The sequence below is a fragment of the Podarcis pityusensis genome, assembly GCF_964106645.2.
Source record: "Podarcis pityusensis genome assembly, chromosome: 16".
NCBI classification, from domain to species: domain Eukaryota; kingdom Metazoa; phylum Chordata; class Lepidosauria; order Squamata; family Lacertidae; genus Podarcis; species Podarcis pityusensis.
In genome coordinates, this window is record NC_138041.1 from 10,987,246 (window position 1) to 11,001,750 (window position 14,505).

General features: G+C 46.5%; 1 protein-coding gene across 4 annotated transcripts in view; it reads right to left on the reverse strand.

Annotated features, from left to right (window-relative positions):
- Positions 1 to 2,832: 2,832 nt before the first annotated feature.
- The window catches only part of USP21 (ubiquitin specific peptidase 21), a gene marked incomplete at its 5' end in the record, with an annotated part of 28,734 nt that continues 17,061 nt past the window's right edge, over positions 2,833 to 14,505 (reverse strand). For all 4 annotated transcript variants that reach the window (XM_080984594.1, XM_080984593.1, XM_080984595.1 and 1 more), the window contains 7 exons: positions 2,833 to 3,059; positions 6,125 to 6,239; positions 6,347 to 6,454; positions 9,591 to 9,669; positions 9,939 to 10,025; positions 11,235 to 11,338; positions 11,765 to 11,829. In XM_080984594.1, coding sequence (XP_080840720.1) covers positions 2,969 to 3,059; positions 6,125 to 6,239; positions 6,347 to 6,454; positions 9,591 to 9,669; positions 9,939 to 10,025; positions 11,235 to 11,338; positions 11,765 to 11,829 — 649 coding nt within the window. In that variant the 3' untranslated portion in view covers positions 2,833 to 2,968. The remainder of the gene's footprint in view (positions 3,060 to 6,124; positions 6,240 to 6,346; positions 6,455 to 9,590; positions 9,670 to 9,938; positions 10,026 to 11,234; positions 11,339 to 11,764; positions 11,830 to 14,505) is intronic.

The window sequence follows — 14,505 nt, forward strand, 5'->3', positions numbered from 1 at the left end:
CTCCGCCCAGGATTGGCTAATAGGGACAATGACGTAAGGGTTCGGACAACTCGCTCGGCTGCAAGGGCAGGGGAGGCGGGGCGAGTGGAACGTTGAGCATTCTGTAGCAATTCCTATTTACGCGCACCGCCTGGTGGGCGGGGCCTGGGGCGCTTTTATAAGTGATTGATAGACATCAGAATTTAAAATACTGAGAGCTACCCGTTCGCAAAGGTCCGTATAGTTAAAGCTATGGTTTTCCCAGTAGTGATGTATGGAAGTGAGAGCTGGACCATAAAGAAGGCTGATCGCCGAAGAATTGATGCTTTTGAATTATGGTGCTGGAGGAGACTCTTGAGCAGCGGTAGGCAACCTAAGGCCCGTGGGCCGGATCCGGCCCAATCGCCTTCTCAAGGCCCACGGACGGTCTGGGAATCAGCGTGTTTTTACATGAGTAGAATGTGTCCTTTTATTTAAAATGCATCTCTGGGTTATTTGTGGGGCATAGGAATTCGTTCATTCCCTCCCCCCCCCCAAAAAATATAGTCTGGTCAATCACATGGTCTGAGGGACGGTGGACGGGCCCACGGCTGAAAAAGGTTGCTGACCCCTGCTCTCCCATGGACTGCAAGAAGATCAAACCTATCCATTTTGAAGGAAATCAGCCCTGAGTGCTCACTGGAAGGACAGATCCTGAAGCTGAGGCTCCAATACTTTGGCCACCTCATGAGAAGAGAAGACTCCCTGGAAAAGACCCTGATGTTGGGAAAGACTGAGGGCACAAGGAGAAGGGGACAACAGAGGACGAGATGGCTGGACAGTGTTCTCAAAGCTACTAACGTGAGTTTGACCAAACTGCTGGAGGCAGTAGATGACAGGAGTGCCTGGTGTCCTCTGGTCCATGGGGTCACGAAGAGTCGGACACAACTAAACAACTAACAACATAAGTGATTGATAGACATCGGAATTTAAAATGCTCAGAGCTACCTGTCTCTGTGCGACTCAAGAGGAGGTATCAAGGTCAAGGATTCACAAGGTGGCATTAAGCAAAACACACTCAGCCTCAGTGTTCCCCATCTGCAATATGGGCACAACAACAGCCTACTTTACAAAGTTGTTGTAAGGACAGCAACTAGATAATGCATGGGAAGTGGCATTGAGTATGGCACGTTGAAGTTTAAATCTCCCAGGGTTGTAGCTAACTAACTGTACTAAGAGTAAACCCACTGAAATGAATTCATCTTTGGGTTTCCCTGGGCAAAGCAACTAACAAAGTTACTTATTATTAATAATAATCTACTGTCCATCAACTAGCATTGGCTATCATGTCTTTTTCATGGTGTGGAAAAGCCATAATTCACTGTTACAAAATATAACAAAATTTAAACAATAAAAAACAAGTTAACAAAAACAGTTCATTAAGAAATGTACAATAAAATTAAGCAATCCCCTTGTAATTCATAAGGTATAATAATAAAATACACAGTCCCAGTAACAGTGAAAATAATGCACTTCAAAATTAAATCTTGACCCGAACAGAAGCCCCTAAACACCACTGCCATTCTGATAATCTCTAGGATACAATTCTCTCTCTGTCTCTCTCTCTCTCTCACACACACACATTTCCTTTGTCTCCTGTGTTAAAGGCAATTATATTTTAGTTCACAGAAGCCTCAAATAAAGACAAATGACACTCTCAGGGCTAGGGAGAGAAAAACTTTTTATAAACACACCAGAGAATTTTAGAAAGAAAAAGTAACCCAGAGAGAGATGCACACCCCTTCTCTGGGGCTTCCTGTATCCCAAATGAGTAGAGATACTAATTGGACTCTGGTGGGGTCACCCCAGCAACCAACTAATGCTTCTAACAGTTTTGCCCAGGAATCAGTCAGGCTTCATTATGCTAGCACAAAAAGTACCACAGTTTTTTGTCTTGCAACAAGAAAACATGTGCCTGCTTCTAGATTGCACAGAACTCTGTGCCAAGATGTAAGCATTGTTACAAACACACACACACAAAATGAACACACTCACACCTATAAACCATTTCACAATTGGAAATAAAAATGATAATTAAGTACCTGAATTCTTTCTCATCCAAAGGGACCAGTGCCTGAGTTTCCACAGCCTAAAGGTCACCCAGTGAGCATAATGGCTGAGTGAGGATTTGAACCCTGATCTCTCCTGGGTCCTTGTCCGACACTCTAAACCAGGCTTCCTCAACCTCGGCCCTCCAGATGTTTTTGGCCTACAATTCCCATGATCCCTAGCTAGGACCAGTGGTCAGGGCTGATGGGAATTGTAGTCTCAAAACACCTGGAGGGCTGAGGTTGAGGAAGCCTGCTCTAAACCAATACCCCAAAATGACCCCTTCCCCCAAATAGAAGTAAGACAAACACCATTTTTGTTATTATTTTTTTAGTAAATTTATTCACAAAAAAAGTTTCAACCTCTTCATTTTTCTCTTGTCATCTATGTACAAACCCATCATTATATATACAAAGTCACATAGTCGTTTAAAATCAGTAGTGGCTGCCACAGTCAGACTGAGGGGTAAGCGCATGTTATTTCCCCTGAGGGCTTGGGGGGGGGCAAGCGGACGGACAATGGAGGCTCTGTGCATTCTTCCTCCCACACACACATCCCTTCACAAGCTCCCACACATACACTCTCTCTCTCTCTCTGCCAGGCCTTGCCCTGCAACCACTTCGCTCCCATCCCGCCTTAAGACCTGGTGATTTTTATTTTAAAAAAAGAACAAATGAGGGGAAAAAATAAAATAAAAAGGAAACCTGGGAACGTATATGGAGAAGTGGATGACCCGGGTCACTCGTAGAAACAAACCCCACACAGTGTCGTTTGTTTTTTTATTGTTTTTTTTTTTTGTCGTCGTCGCTTTTTTAAAATGATTTTTTTTAAAAAGACCCGAGCACCAGTCTCTATGAGGTAAGAGGGGCGGCAGGGCCGAAAGTGCTGGGTTCCAATACTATTACTGCTTCTTCCAGTGCATGTCGTCCAGCTCGTAGAAAAGGACGTAGCCCTCGCTGGACGGGACCTGGTTCTCACTGATGGGAGACACACTGCAAAAGGGGCGGGGGGGGGGAGAGAGAAAGGATGGCACATTAGCAGAGAAATCTTACTTGCCTGCTCATCTTACTCGCCTGGGATACTCCTCCAGATGTTGCAGAACTACAACTTCCATCAGAGGCGGATTTAGGCAGAGTGACCAGTTCTGCCACACTGGGCGCTGAGCAGCGCACCACAACTCTAATGTACTGAACTGAGCGGACTGGAAGGCAAGAGGTGGATCCACAAAGGGCGCTGGTGAAATCTGAAAGTCTGCCCCTGCTCCCATCATCCTTGCCCACTGATCACATCTGCTGGGGCTCATAGGGAGCTGCAGTTCAGGTTCCCCACATCTGTCTTACAGTAAAGCAACATCTTAAGATGAACTTCAGACTTGGTCACATGGGAGACGGCAGCCCTTATGGTGTGCTGGTTCTAGGAAGTTAATATCAGCACTTTGAATTTAGTCTAGAAACCAGTAAATAACCAAAGCTGATGGTATTGAGACCACATCTCCTCCCAGTGATATGATCTCCTCCCAGTGTCAAATAAGCAATTGCATTTTGAACCAACTGGAAATTTGGAGTCGCCTGTACTGCCGCCCCTCCCTGCCCAGTACTTTTGTAAACTTCCATGTGTGTAAGGTAAAGGGACCCCTGACCGTTAGGTACAGTTTGAATGACTCTGGGGTTGCGACGCTCATCTCGCTTTATTGGCCAAGGGAGCTTCCGGGTCATGTGGCCAGCATAACTAAGCCGCTTCTGGCGAACCAGAGCAGTGCACGGAAACGCCGTTTACCTTCCCGCCGCAGTACCTATTGATCTACTTGCACTTTGACGTGCTTTCGAACTGCTAGGTTGGCAGGAGCAGGGACCGAGCAATGGGAGCTCACCCTGTCGCAGGGATTCAAACCGCTGACCTTCAATCGGCAAGCCCTAGGCTCAGTGGTTTAGACCACAGCGCTACCCGCGTCCCTTCCATGTGTGTAGAGGATACTAAATAAAATTAATAACCACTGCCAAGTGTATAGAAGAAAGCCAAAGTCACAGGGTGTAGCATGGGCCAGATAATTTATCACTCTAATTGCCAGGTTCTTATTTTTCTGTAGCCATTTTGATTTTGTGGTGATACATGAGCTATGCTAGATGAAATCTTAGAAAGCACTGTGACGGCCAAAGAAGACTCCAAGAGGTTGGAGGGCAGGGCAATGTCCAGCATCCCATAAAGAGCAGGAGAGGATTGTATCGTGCTAAAGAGCAGGGGGGAAAACATGCCAGTGAGGAAAACCAGAGATTTTGGTTGCTCACTCTTGCTCAGAGTCAGCTAATTAAATCAATGAACTTTAGTCAGTCATGCCTGCTGAATTCAATGGGTCTACTCTACGTTGGATACAACCCTCTTGCTGTTGTTTTGCATTGGTTGCAAAACTGAGCATGGCAAATGAAAATGATGGACTACATGGAATTGGCGGAAATGACTGGTAGAATCCGAAACCAGGGAGAAGAGTCGGTGGAAGAAGATTGGAAGAAATTTAAAGACTACTTACAGAAATATTGTAAAATTAATGAATGTTAGAATGATGTTGGATTGAAGTTAAGTGGTTTCTAGCTGTAATGGTATAAAAGAATATGGAAAAATTGGTTTTCAATACATAAAAACTTAATGTTATAATATATTAAGATTAAAGATCAGGATTAAAAAGGAGGGAAAGGAATTGCTGGACTAACAAATTGAATTGGAATACAAAAAAGGGAGGTATGAGGAGGTCCAGGAAACAAGTAAATGTAAGAGAAGTGATGAAAAGATGGAATTGTTTTTAACTGTTTTTTCTTTTTTGTACTTTGTATTTTTCTTTTTTCTATTGTTATTTTTTTTTATCAATGTAATCTTTTTCTTTTGAAATTTTAATAAATATCATTTAAAAAAAAAACCTGAGCTGTTCACACTGCAGAATTTGGGTTCTAGGGCAGCCGGGTTTGAATGGCTTTGCAGCTGGCTGCAAGGCTGCATCAAGGGTCTTCAGGCAGCAGCCTGGCCTGCTTTAAACCCTTGCCAAGCAGGGCACACATTAGGAACAGGTGTCTTAAGCTACTTAGTTAGTACAGCTACCTAATTATATTAGCATCCTGGTCCAGAGCAGAGCACAGGATTTATGGTGCAAAGAAGCAGGCCACAGGCAGGAAGGGTTCAGGAAGTGACTTCTGACCCATATAAGAGCTGGCCTGGGTGAGCGCCACAGTCCCACAGCGGGTGCGGAATCACAGAATTGTAGAGTTGGAAAATGCTGACGCAGGGTGCAGTTTTCAGCTTCCTGCCCTTCACGGTTTGATTTAAGAAAAAAAAAAGGACTTTTCTACTCCGTATGCCTACAAAACAGCTGAGAGTGAGTGAGTGATTGAGTGTGTGTGTGTGTGTGTGTGTGTGTGTGTGTGTGAAACCTCAACAAGTGTGGCTGAATGAGAGTGGGAGAGGATCTGCCTTGCATGCAGAAGGTCCCAGGTTCAATCCTGGGCATCTCTAGGTAGGGCTGGGAGAGACAGACCTCTGCCTGAAACCCTGGAGGGCTGCTGCCAGTCAGAGCAGGCAGCACTGAGCTAGGTGAATCAACGGTCTGATTCAATACAAGGCAGCTTCCTATATATCCCAGGTTCCTTTTTTGGGAGGATGGGCCACAGCTCAGTGCGTGTTTTACATGCACAAGGTTCCAGGCTCAATCCTTTGCATCCACCCCCAGGCAGGCCCTGGAGAGAACACCTGCCTGACTCCATAGTAGACAGACGCGGCAATATTGAGCGATCTGGACCAACGGTCTTACTCCCTATCTCCCTATGAGATGCATGGAAGAGGCCTTCAGTGTCCGGGGAATTCTCCTCCCCAGAATTACTCAACAAGGAAATTACGCATTTCGAACCCGGGTTGCAGAATTTGGATGGCCCGACCAGCGTCGTTTGGCTGCAAAACCCTGGAGAGTGTTTACACCCCCGCTTCTGATCTAGGAAAGCTTCCTTAGAACTAGACTAGAATCAGCGCAGTGGAGATTTGGAAAGGAAAGGAAAGCCATCGTCTTCTCTTTGCTCACCGGGAGTCGTTGTAAACCCGCCAGCCAGACTGGTCCTTGCAGAAGGCTGTGTAGTGGCCGTAGTGGACGCTGCCAGAATGATTGCACAGGGCATAGAGGTTGTACACAGGGGTGCCTGGAACAGGGAGAGAGAACAGGAGGAGCTCAGACTTCCCCTTCTCCAGCAAGCAGGCCCCGAGACGGCACAGGAGGGATTGGCCCAGACCTGGCATGCCAACTCACCGGCCTTTTCGCTGGCAAACTCTTTCAGGTTGAGCTGCTGGAGGGGGAAATCCACAAACACGGAGCATTTCTTAATGGAGTAACGGGTGGTGGAGAACCGGTTCAGGTCTGGGATAGGGTGAGTTAAAGAATTTTGTTTATTCAAAACTGATATCCTGCTTTTCACTGTTTCTCAAAACACATAAACCAATATAACTGGCTATAGCTTGAAGTACTCAAGCTTGTTTTTTCCTCCTCCCATCCTTTCTTCCTTGTGTGTCGTGTCCTTTAAGAATGTGAGCCACACGGCAGGGATAGTATTTGGTTTTTGTAAGCTGCTCTGAAAACCTTTTTGGCTAAAGGTGGTGTAAATGCCGTAAATAAATGATTAATAAAAAATACGGTAAACTCATCCTTCCAATTCTACACCTGATGGCAGGTGTGCATCTAAGTGAATCTCACGGGTTTAGCCTGCTTTTTAAGCACCATGCTTATATGTTTCATTTAAGCCTGTGGTGGCGAAGCAATTAAAAGTGCTGGGAGACTTGGGTTCAAATTCCCACTCGGTCATTAAACTCACTGAGTGACCTTAGAGGCCAGTCACTGCCTCTCAGCTTAACCTACCTTGCAGGGTTGTTGTGAGGATAAAACAGGTCAGGAGAAGAAGAAGAAGAAGAAGAAGAAGAAGAAGAAGGGGAGTTTGGATTTGATATCCCGCTTTATCACTACCCGAAGGAGTCTCAAAGCGGCTAACATTCTCCTTTCCCTTCCTCCCCCACAACAAACACTCTGTGAGGTGAGTGGGGCTGAGAGACTTCAGAGAAGTGTGACTGGCCCAAGGTCACCCAGCAGCTGCATGTGGAGGAGCGGGGAAGCGAACCCGGTTCACCAGATTACGAGTTCACCGCTCTTAACCACTACACCACACTGGCGTACAACCAGGCACACCACCTTGAGCTCCTTGGAGCAAAGGTGGGATATAAATGAAATGAAATATATATTATATAAATTTGTCGCTTCATGCGTCAAGCTGTTCTAGGGGACTAGGTGGGCTTCAGCAGCTTCCTGGCATCCACCTTGTATTGCAAAACCTTGCACAAGCCATTTTATTATATACAGTTTTCTCCAGGACTCAACCTGGAGAAGGACTGTAATGCCTGTGCCGAGTGCAGCAAGGGCACTTTGACCACTGGTCCCACTGCTCTAGAATACACCTCTTGCTTTCCCCCCTAAACTCAGCAGGACTGGAAAGGAGCAAGATACCCAGTATCACACACATCAGTGCAGCATAACCCGATGCTTCCTCATAAAAGAAAACCCAAGCCAGAATAGCCTTGGCGGCGTCGTATTTAGAGGCCAGAAGAAGCCAATCCCCAATTCCTTAGGAAACCCAGGAAGGCATCCGATTTTGATTTACAGCAGTACCTGTCAGGGAACTGCCATCGGAGCTAGAGGTGGAGGGAAGGCTCCAGAGGGATGGCAGAGAGGGTCCCAGTAGGGAGAGAGGCAGCCCGTCCGCTGGGGAAGGAAATCAGCGTAACACCAGTAGAGAAGGGGGGCAGATGGGGGAATCGGAGAGGAGGCTCCAAGACTCCTCGCCGGAGACCAGCGGAGAGAGTACGGGTCCTCCGCTGCCCACACCCTCCCTGCGCAGAAGGCTTCCGCACAGGGAGTCTAGGCGGAGACTAGGCGTCAAGGAATTTTTGTGCTGGAAAAAGTTTAAGAAACGCCCACTGACGGATTCTGCCAGCGACTGAGACAGTCACGATGCTGGAGGCTGTTCAGTCAGAAAGGGTTTAACCAGGTAACCTCGCCAGGAGTGGCGGCAACTTACGCACGAGCAACCCCTAAATCCATTACAGTACCTCTACTTATGAACGTGATCCGTTCCGGGGTGCCATTCACACCCTGAAAAGTCCGTAAGTAGAGTGCCGCTACTGTGTGCTCGCGAAGCATGATAGTGTGCTTCTGCAAATTGTGGAAAGAAAATCTAAAATTTACTGCATGCATGGCATTGAAGGAAAACGTGATGAAAATGTTTTATAGATGGTACATCACACCGGTAAAATTAGCAAAAATGTATAAGACATGTAATAAGTGTTGGAAATGTAAAGAAAAAGAAGGAACGTTTTATCACATGTGGTGGGAGTGTAAGAAAGTGAAGAGTTTCTGGGAAGCGATATATAATGAATTGAAAAAGATGTTAAAATATACTTTTGTAAAGAAACCAGAAGCTTTTCTTTTAGGGATTACAGGAAAAGAAATAAGAAGAAAGGACTGTAAACTTTTTCAGTATGCAGTTACGGCAGCAAGAATTTTATTGGCCCAGAAATGGAAACAAGAGGAAATACAGACGATACAAGAATGGAGAATGAAACTGACAGACTATGCTGAATTGGATAAACTAAATGGGAAAATAAGATATGTGAGAGACCAAAAGTTTACCGAAGACTGGGAAAAGTTTGTGGAATATCTGAAAAATGTGTGTGATGTGCAAACAACGCTAGTGGGGTTTCAAGAAGCACTGTAAAAGTTAAGATGTATTGTCAAAAAGAAATAGAAGGGGGAGGGAAGATAAATGGCAATACAACGAAGGGAATGCGTACTGAAGAATAACTATGGATGATTACCAGAGAAGCTGAAGGAAGTCCAAAATGTTTTTTTTATTTGTTAAAATTTGGATAAAATTGTATAATTTTTTTGGGAAATTAATAAAAATTTATTTTTTTTTAAAAAAAGATAGTGTGCTTCTGCACATGCACAAAGCGCGCAGATCGCTTCTGCGCGTGCGGCGAAGCCGGAAATAAACACTTCCGGGTTTGCAGCGTTTGTAACCTGAAAAGCCGCAACGTGAAGCAAACATAACATGAGGTATGACTGTATGTATCGCTTATCCCAAGTACTTTGTGTAATTCTGCAGAACCAGCCTGAAAAGTAGGCCAGTTTGACCATCTTAACATTTTTAACAGACTGTTCTAAGCAGCCACTTTCTCCCTGCAGTGTGGCGCAGTCATACTACAGGACAACAATTTTACAACTGTAGAAATTGCTATTGTTCCTTGTAGTTTACTGAGTTGGGATTTCAACTTGATATTTTTCTGTACGCCGCTTGGTAACCTTTGGTTGCAAAGTGGCTTCTACATCTGCAGATAAAATACAAACAGAATACTTTGGGCGCTCTGCCGCCAGCTGCAGCCCTGACTGGCTCCCAATTCTTGGGGGAAGTTGGGTCGGGGGTGGGGGAGGGAGAATGCAGAAAGGATACGTAGCACAAGGATGCGAGGAAAGCGCTGGATGGTCAACTTCTTGGTGCTTCGGGTCCTCTGCCGGCATTTGTCACACACCTGCTCAGAGAGAGAGAGAGAGAGAGAGAGAGAGAGAGAGAGAAGAAGAAGAAGAAGAAGAAGAAGAAGAAGAAGAAGAAGAAGAAGATGCTTATACTTCATTTTATTTCTGTAAAAGCTTTTATAAACCACTGGAGATTTTTTTATTTAAAAAACCTCTTAAACAGTGAGACAATTATCATTTAAACAAAAAGACACCACAAATTCAATAAAACAGGTGCTACTGCTAATGCCATCACCCACGTGGCAGAAAAGCACGATGAACTTACTGGTGCGTTTTCAGAATCCAGCTCCTCCTCCTTGGTGAAGAGGCTGAAGCAGTCTAGCAGAGATACCTTCCCACCGGTGAAGCCTTTCTGTGAAATCAGGGCAAGGGTTTGGTTGGAAAGATCATCTTTACCACCACCCTATCCATTAGGCTGAACGTTCGAGGAGGCTTACAAAAATCAGTGCTCACACGTAAAAACAAACGCAGGGATGAAGATCTCCACTTCTGGCAGTCCCTCTGCCCCACTGCCAGGCCAGCAAGTGCCAAAATTTACCCAGAGGCTGGGTGCAGGAACCTCTCCTCCCCCAGCTCAGTCTACCTCCCCTGCTCAAGGGGATGTCAAGTCCCTTTGCTCAGATGGCCAAACCCCCTCCCTTTTCCTTCTTGCTGCTTCTGAGCCACTGCAAAATTATAGGAAAGGTCCACAGTCCAGTAGTTTGCAAGAAGAAGAAGAGTTTGGATTTGATATCCCGCTTTATCACTACCTGAAGGAGTCTCAAAGCGGCTAACATTCTCCTTTCCTTCCCCCCCCCCCCACAACAAACACTCTGTGAGGTGAGTGGGGCTGAGAGACTTCAAGAAGTGTGACTGGCCCAAGGTCACCCAGCAGCTGCATGTAGAGGAGCAGGGAAGCGAACCCAGTTCACCAGATTACAAGTCTACCGCTCTTAACCACTACACCACACCAAACGTGGGGGGCTTTGAAAGCCCTACGGTTCATTTCAAAGTCCTGACAACTGGGGCTTCAAAAGGAAGCATCGCCTGATGTCAGTGTAGCAACAGGGGACTGACAGGTGGGCGGCCCATTTCTGACATTGCTCATGAGTAGATAAACACAAAATGACAACCAGGAATCTTAATTTTAAAATCACCACCTTTTTTTTTTTTTTATAAAAAAACCTCTCTCTTGAAGTGGTTCACAGCAGCAATTGGGAAGCTGTAGCCCTCCAGAGCTCAAAGGACTCCAACTCCCATCATCCCCAGCCAGTATAAAGTCATCAGGGATGATGGAAACTGGAGTTCAGCAACATATGGAAAGCCCCACCTTCCCTACTCCTGGCTTACAGGATAGGGGGAAAACCCCAATACTTTGACCAGTTAACCAGTTAAAAGAGAAAACACTCCAGAGGATTCCCAGATTAACTCTCCAGTTAAAAAGTATCCCTTAAGCTACCAGTCATATTAGTGGACAGTTCTGAGCTAGCCAGGCTAGCTATCTGACTTGCTGTAGGGAAGCTTCATCAGTCACTTAACAGCATCTGCCCTGAAGCCTGCCGTGACGACACTAGGAGCCTACCTTTGGGATAGGCAGGGAGAGGTCACAGAAAACTTCAAACGTGGTCGACCGGTAGCCACACGCTTGACACTTGAGGCAGCTTTTCAACTGGCCGACAAAGAGATCTAGCGCAGAGAGAGAAAGAAATGCTTCTGTTACTGTGTGGGCCAGCTTAAAAACAGCATTCGACTTGCACATTCTGCTACAGCTCATGCGTTCTGGCTCCAAGGGAGCATTTCAAGCTGATAATAGATGGAATCAAAAGCACCCTGTAGGAGTTGCACACTGGCATTTGAATTTGGGTCTACCCTCGAGTGGCCCTCATGTTCCTGTGTGACCAGGTGGGCGATTCTTAGACTGGCTTAGTCACAGGCAAATCATTTCGACCTTATGGCTCAGCTCAGACCATTCCCATGCTGTAGGGCAGGGATGGGGGAAACCTGTGGCCCGGCAGGGATTGCCGGACTCCATCTCCCATCAGTCCCTGGCTAACTGTCAGGGATGATGGGAGCTGGCAGTCCAAGGTTGTGCAAGAAACAACACCTGCTCACCTACTATCTTGCTGTCTTCTCGCTCCAGGTAGCGCTTCCACATCTGGTTGGCTTGTTCGTCATCACTGGGGGGGGGGGAGGAAAGAAACCCAAGAGGAGAGTGTGAGCAACATGAGCAGGAAGTGGAAGAGGGTTAGATGGAGGTGGGGCATTGGTTACCGGGGCAGAGAACAGGAGGAAGCAGAGCCCACCTGCAAAACGATTATTATTTTAATTCAGCAACATCAGTACCAATGCATCACTGCAGAAGAAAGCCAAAACAGGCCCCTGATGAGCTTACAATCCCAGGCACTGATGGTGAACTGAAGGCCCATCAACCCCTGAAATTTGGAAGCTCAGTGGCAGCAAGTTGATAGCTGGCATGGGGGTAAGAGACTGAGCTGGGAACCTGTAAGCTCCTGGTTCAAATCTTGCCTCAGGAGCAACCTCGCTAGATGGTCTTTGGCAAGCCAGTCTCAGACTCCATCTGAAACGTGGGTGTGACGATACCAGTCCAAGTTAAGGGGGTGTTGTAAAAATTACCTGAGAATGTCTGCAATGTCACTTGAAAACTGGAGTGCTACAGAATGGCTAGTTATTATTATTAAGTAAGCAACAACCAGTCACCGCAGGGAAGATTTCATCAAACACCTCCTCCACACACAAACGCTTTCCAAGCATGGCAATTCTCACATCCAAGCTCCGCACTGAGCAATGGAGATGCAAGTATGAATCAGGCTTCAAGCGGTGACTAGAAACCCAGCCTCCAGCATTTATGTGCTCAGACACACTCTGAGCGCTGCTAGTAGTTCAGCTACACTGGGAGGTCAGGCCCAACTGTTCGCCACATTAGCCCAGGTAGGTCAGAAACACCCTGCACTAGGACAGGCCACTGGACCAGGAAATATGAGCCCATTGTAAGAACATAAGAAAAGCCCTGCAGGACCAGAAAGCCCATCAAGGCCTGCTCTCACTGTAGCTGACCAGATCCCTTGGGAAGCCTGCAAGTGGCAGCACTCTCCTCAGTTGCGCTTCCCAGCAACTGCCTCTGACGGTGGAGGGAGAACACAGACACCGTGGAAAGCAACTATTGAGAGCCTTCTCCTCTATGAACTTGCCTAATTTTCTTTTAAAGCCATCCAAGTTGCTGGCCACCACTCGTCTTGTGGGAGTGAGTTCCACGGGTTAACTCTCTGTACTGAGTGAAGGACTTTCCTTTGTCTGTCCTGAATCTTCCAACATTCAGCTTCCTTGGGAAGCCCCTTCTAGCATTATCTCCTCTCTCTTCTGAGGTGGTGTTTAAGGGAGGGGGCCATAAAGCAGTAGCAGAGCCTGTGCTTTGCATATACAGTGGTACCTCGGGTTACATACGCTTCAGGTTACATACGGTTCAGGTTACAGACTCTGCTAACCCAGAAATAGTGCTTCAGGTTAAGAACTTTGCTTTAGGATGAGAACAGAAATCGTGCTCCGGCAGCGCAGCGGCAGCAGGAGGACCCATTAGCTAAAGTGGTGCTTCAGGTTAAGGACAGTTTCAGGTTAAGAATGGACCTCCAGAACGAATTAAGTACTTAACCCAAGGTACCACTGTAGCAGTTCCAGATCCAATTCCAAGGATCTCCAGTCATGGGAAAGACTCCTGGAATCAACCCGGGCAAGCTTTTCCACCTGCCTTGCCCCCCTAACTGGGACTCTTATAAGGAGGAGCCGCTGCTTAAAGATTTGATCTTGCTCTCAATTTTGTGTGTGTAGGGAATGCTCTTTGCCTCTTTGGCAGGAAAACGAACGCAGTCAAACACTCTTCAAATGTTAATTATTTTGAATTTTTATCATTTGTGTTGGCATTTGTGTTATCTATTCTTTTATGAGCTGACTTGCGGGTCTCTTTTGGCTGAAAAGCGGCATATATTGTGTCAATAGTAGAAACTGGCATCATTCAAACAATCACTTTATATACAGTGGTACCTCTGGATGCGAATGGGATCCGTTCCGGAGCCCCATTCGCATCCTGAAGCGAACGCAATCCGCGCCCGCGCCTGCGTGGGTTGCGATTCATCGCTTCCACGCATGACGTCATTTTGAGCATCTGTGCATGCGTGAGCGGCGAAACCCGGAAGTAACACGCTCCGTTACTTCCGGGTCGCCACCAAGTGCAACCCGAAAAGCCTTAACCTGAAGCAAATTCAACCCAAGATATGACTGTAAACAGTAACAAAACATAAGAGCTCTTAGATAGCAGAGTTGCCAAAAACCTGAGGCTGTGGAGAGCCACTATCAGCAGACAATGCAGTCAAGTTGCATCACATGCAAGGGTTTAGTTCCAGGTGTTGAATATATATGTGGAAACCATGCATAGCCAAAGTTACTTTTCATTTGGCTGCTGGTGGTGGAGAAGTCCCATGGGGAAGACCTCCCCCATGTTTCTGCTACCTCCCCTCACTCCCCCATGTGAAAGTGAGCAGCAGAAGGGAGGGGGGGAGGTGAGTAAGAGAGAGAGAGAAATGGAGGTAGAAGAAAAAGGCTGGAATGGAGCCGCAACTGGGCATGTAAAGCTGAATTTGTGTAAGTAAAATGCCCAGATGATGCAACTTGACTGTACTGGGATAGATGACCTGGTATACAGCAGCTTGACACATTCAGGGAGGAACTGTAGCTGTGTGGTAGAGCACCCGCCTCGCAAGCCAAAGGTCTCAGGTTCAATCCCTGCCCTCTCCCCTTTAAAAAATAGAAGCATGCTCCGATTTGTGGTATAGAGCAGTTTC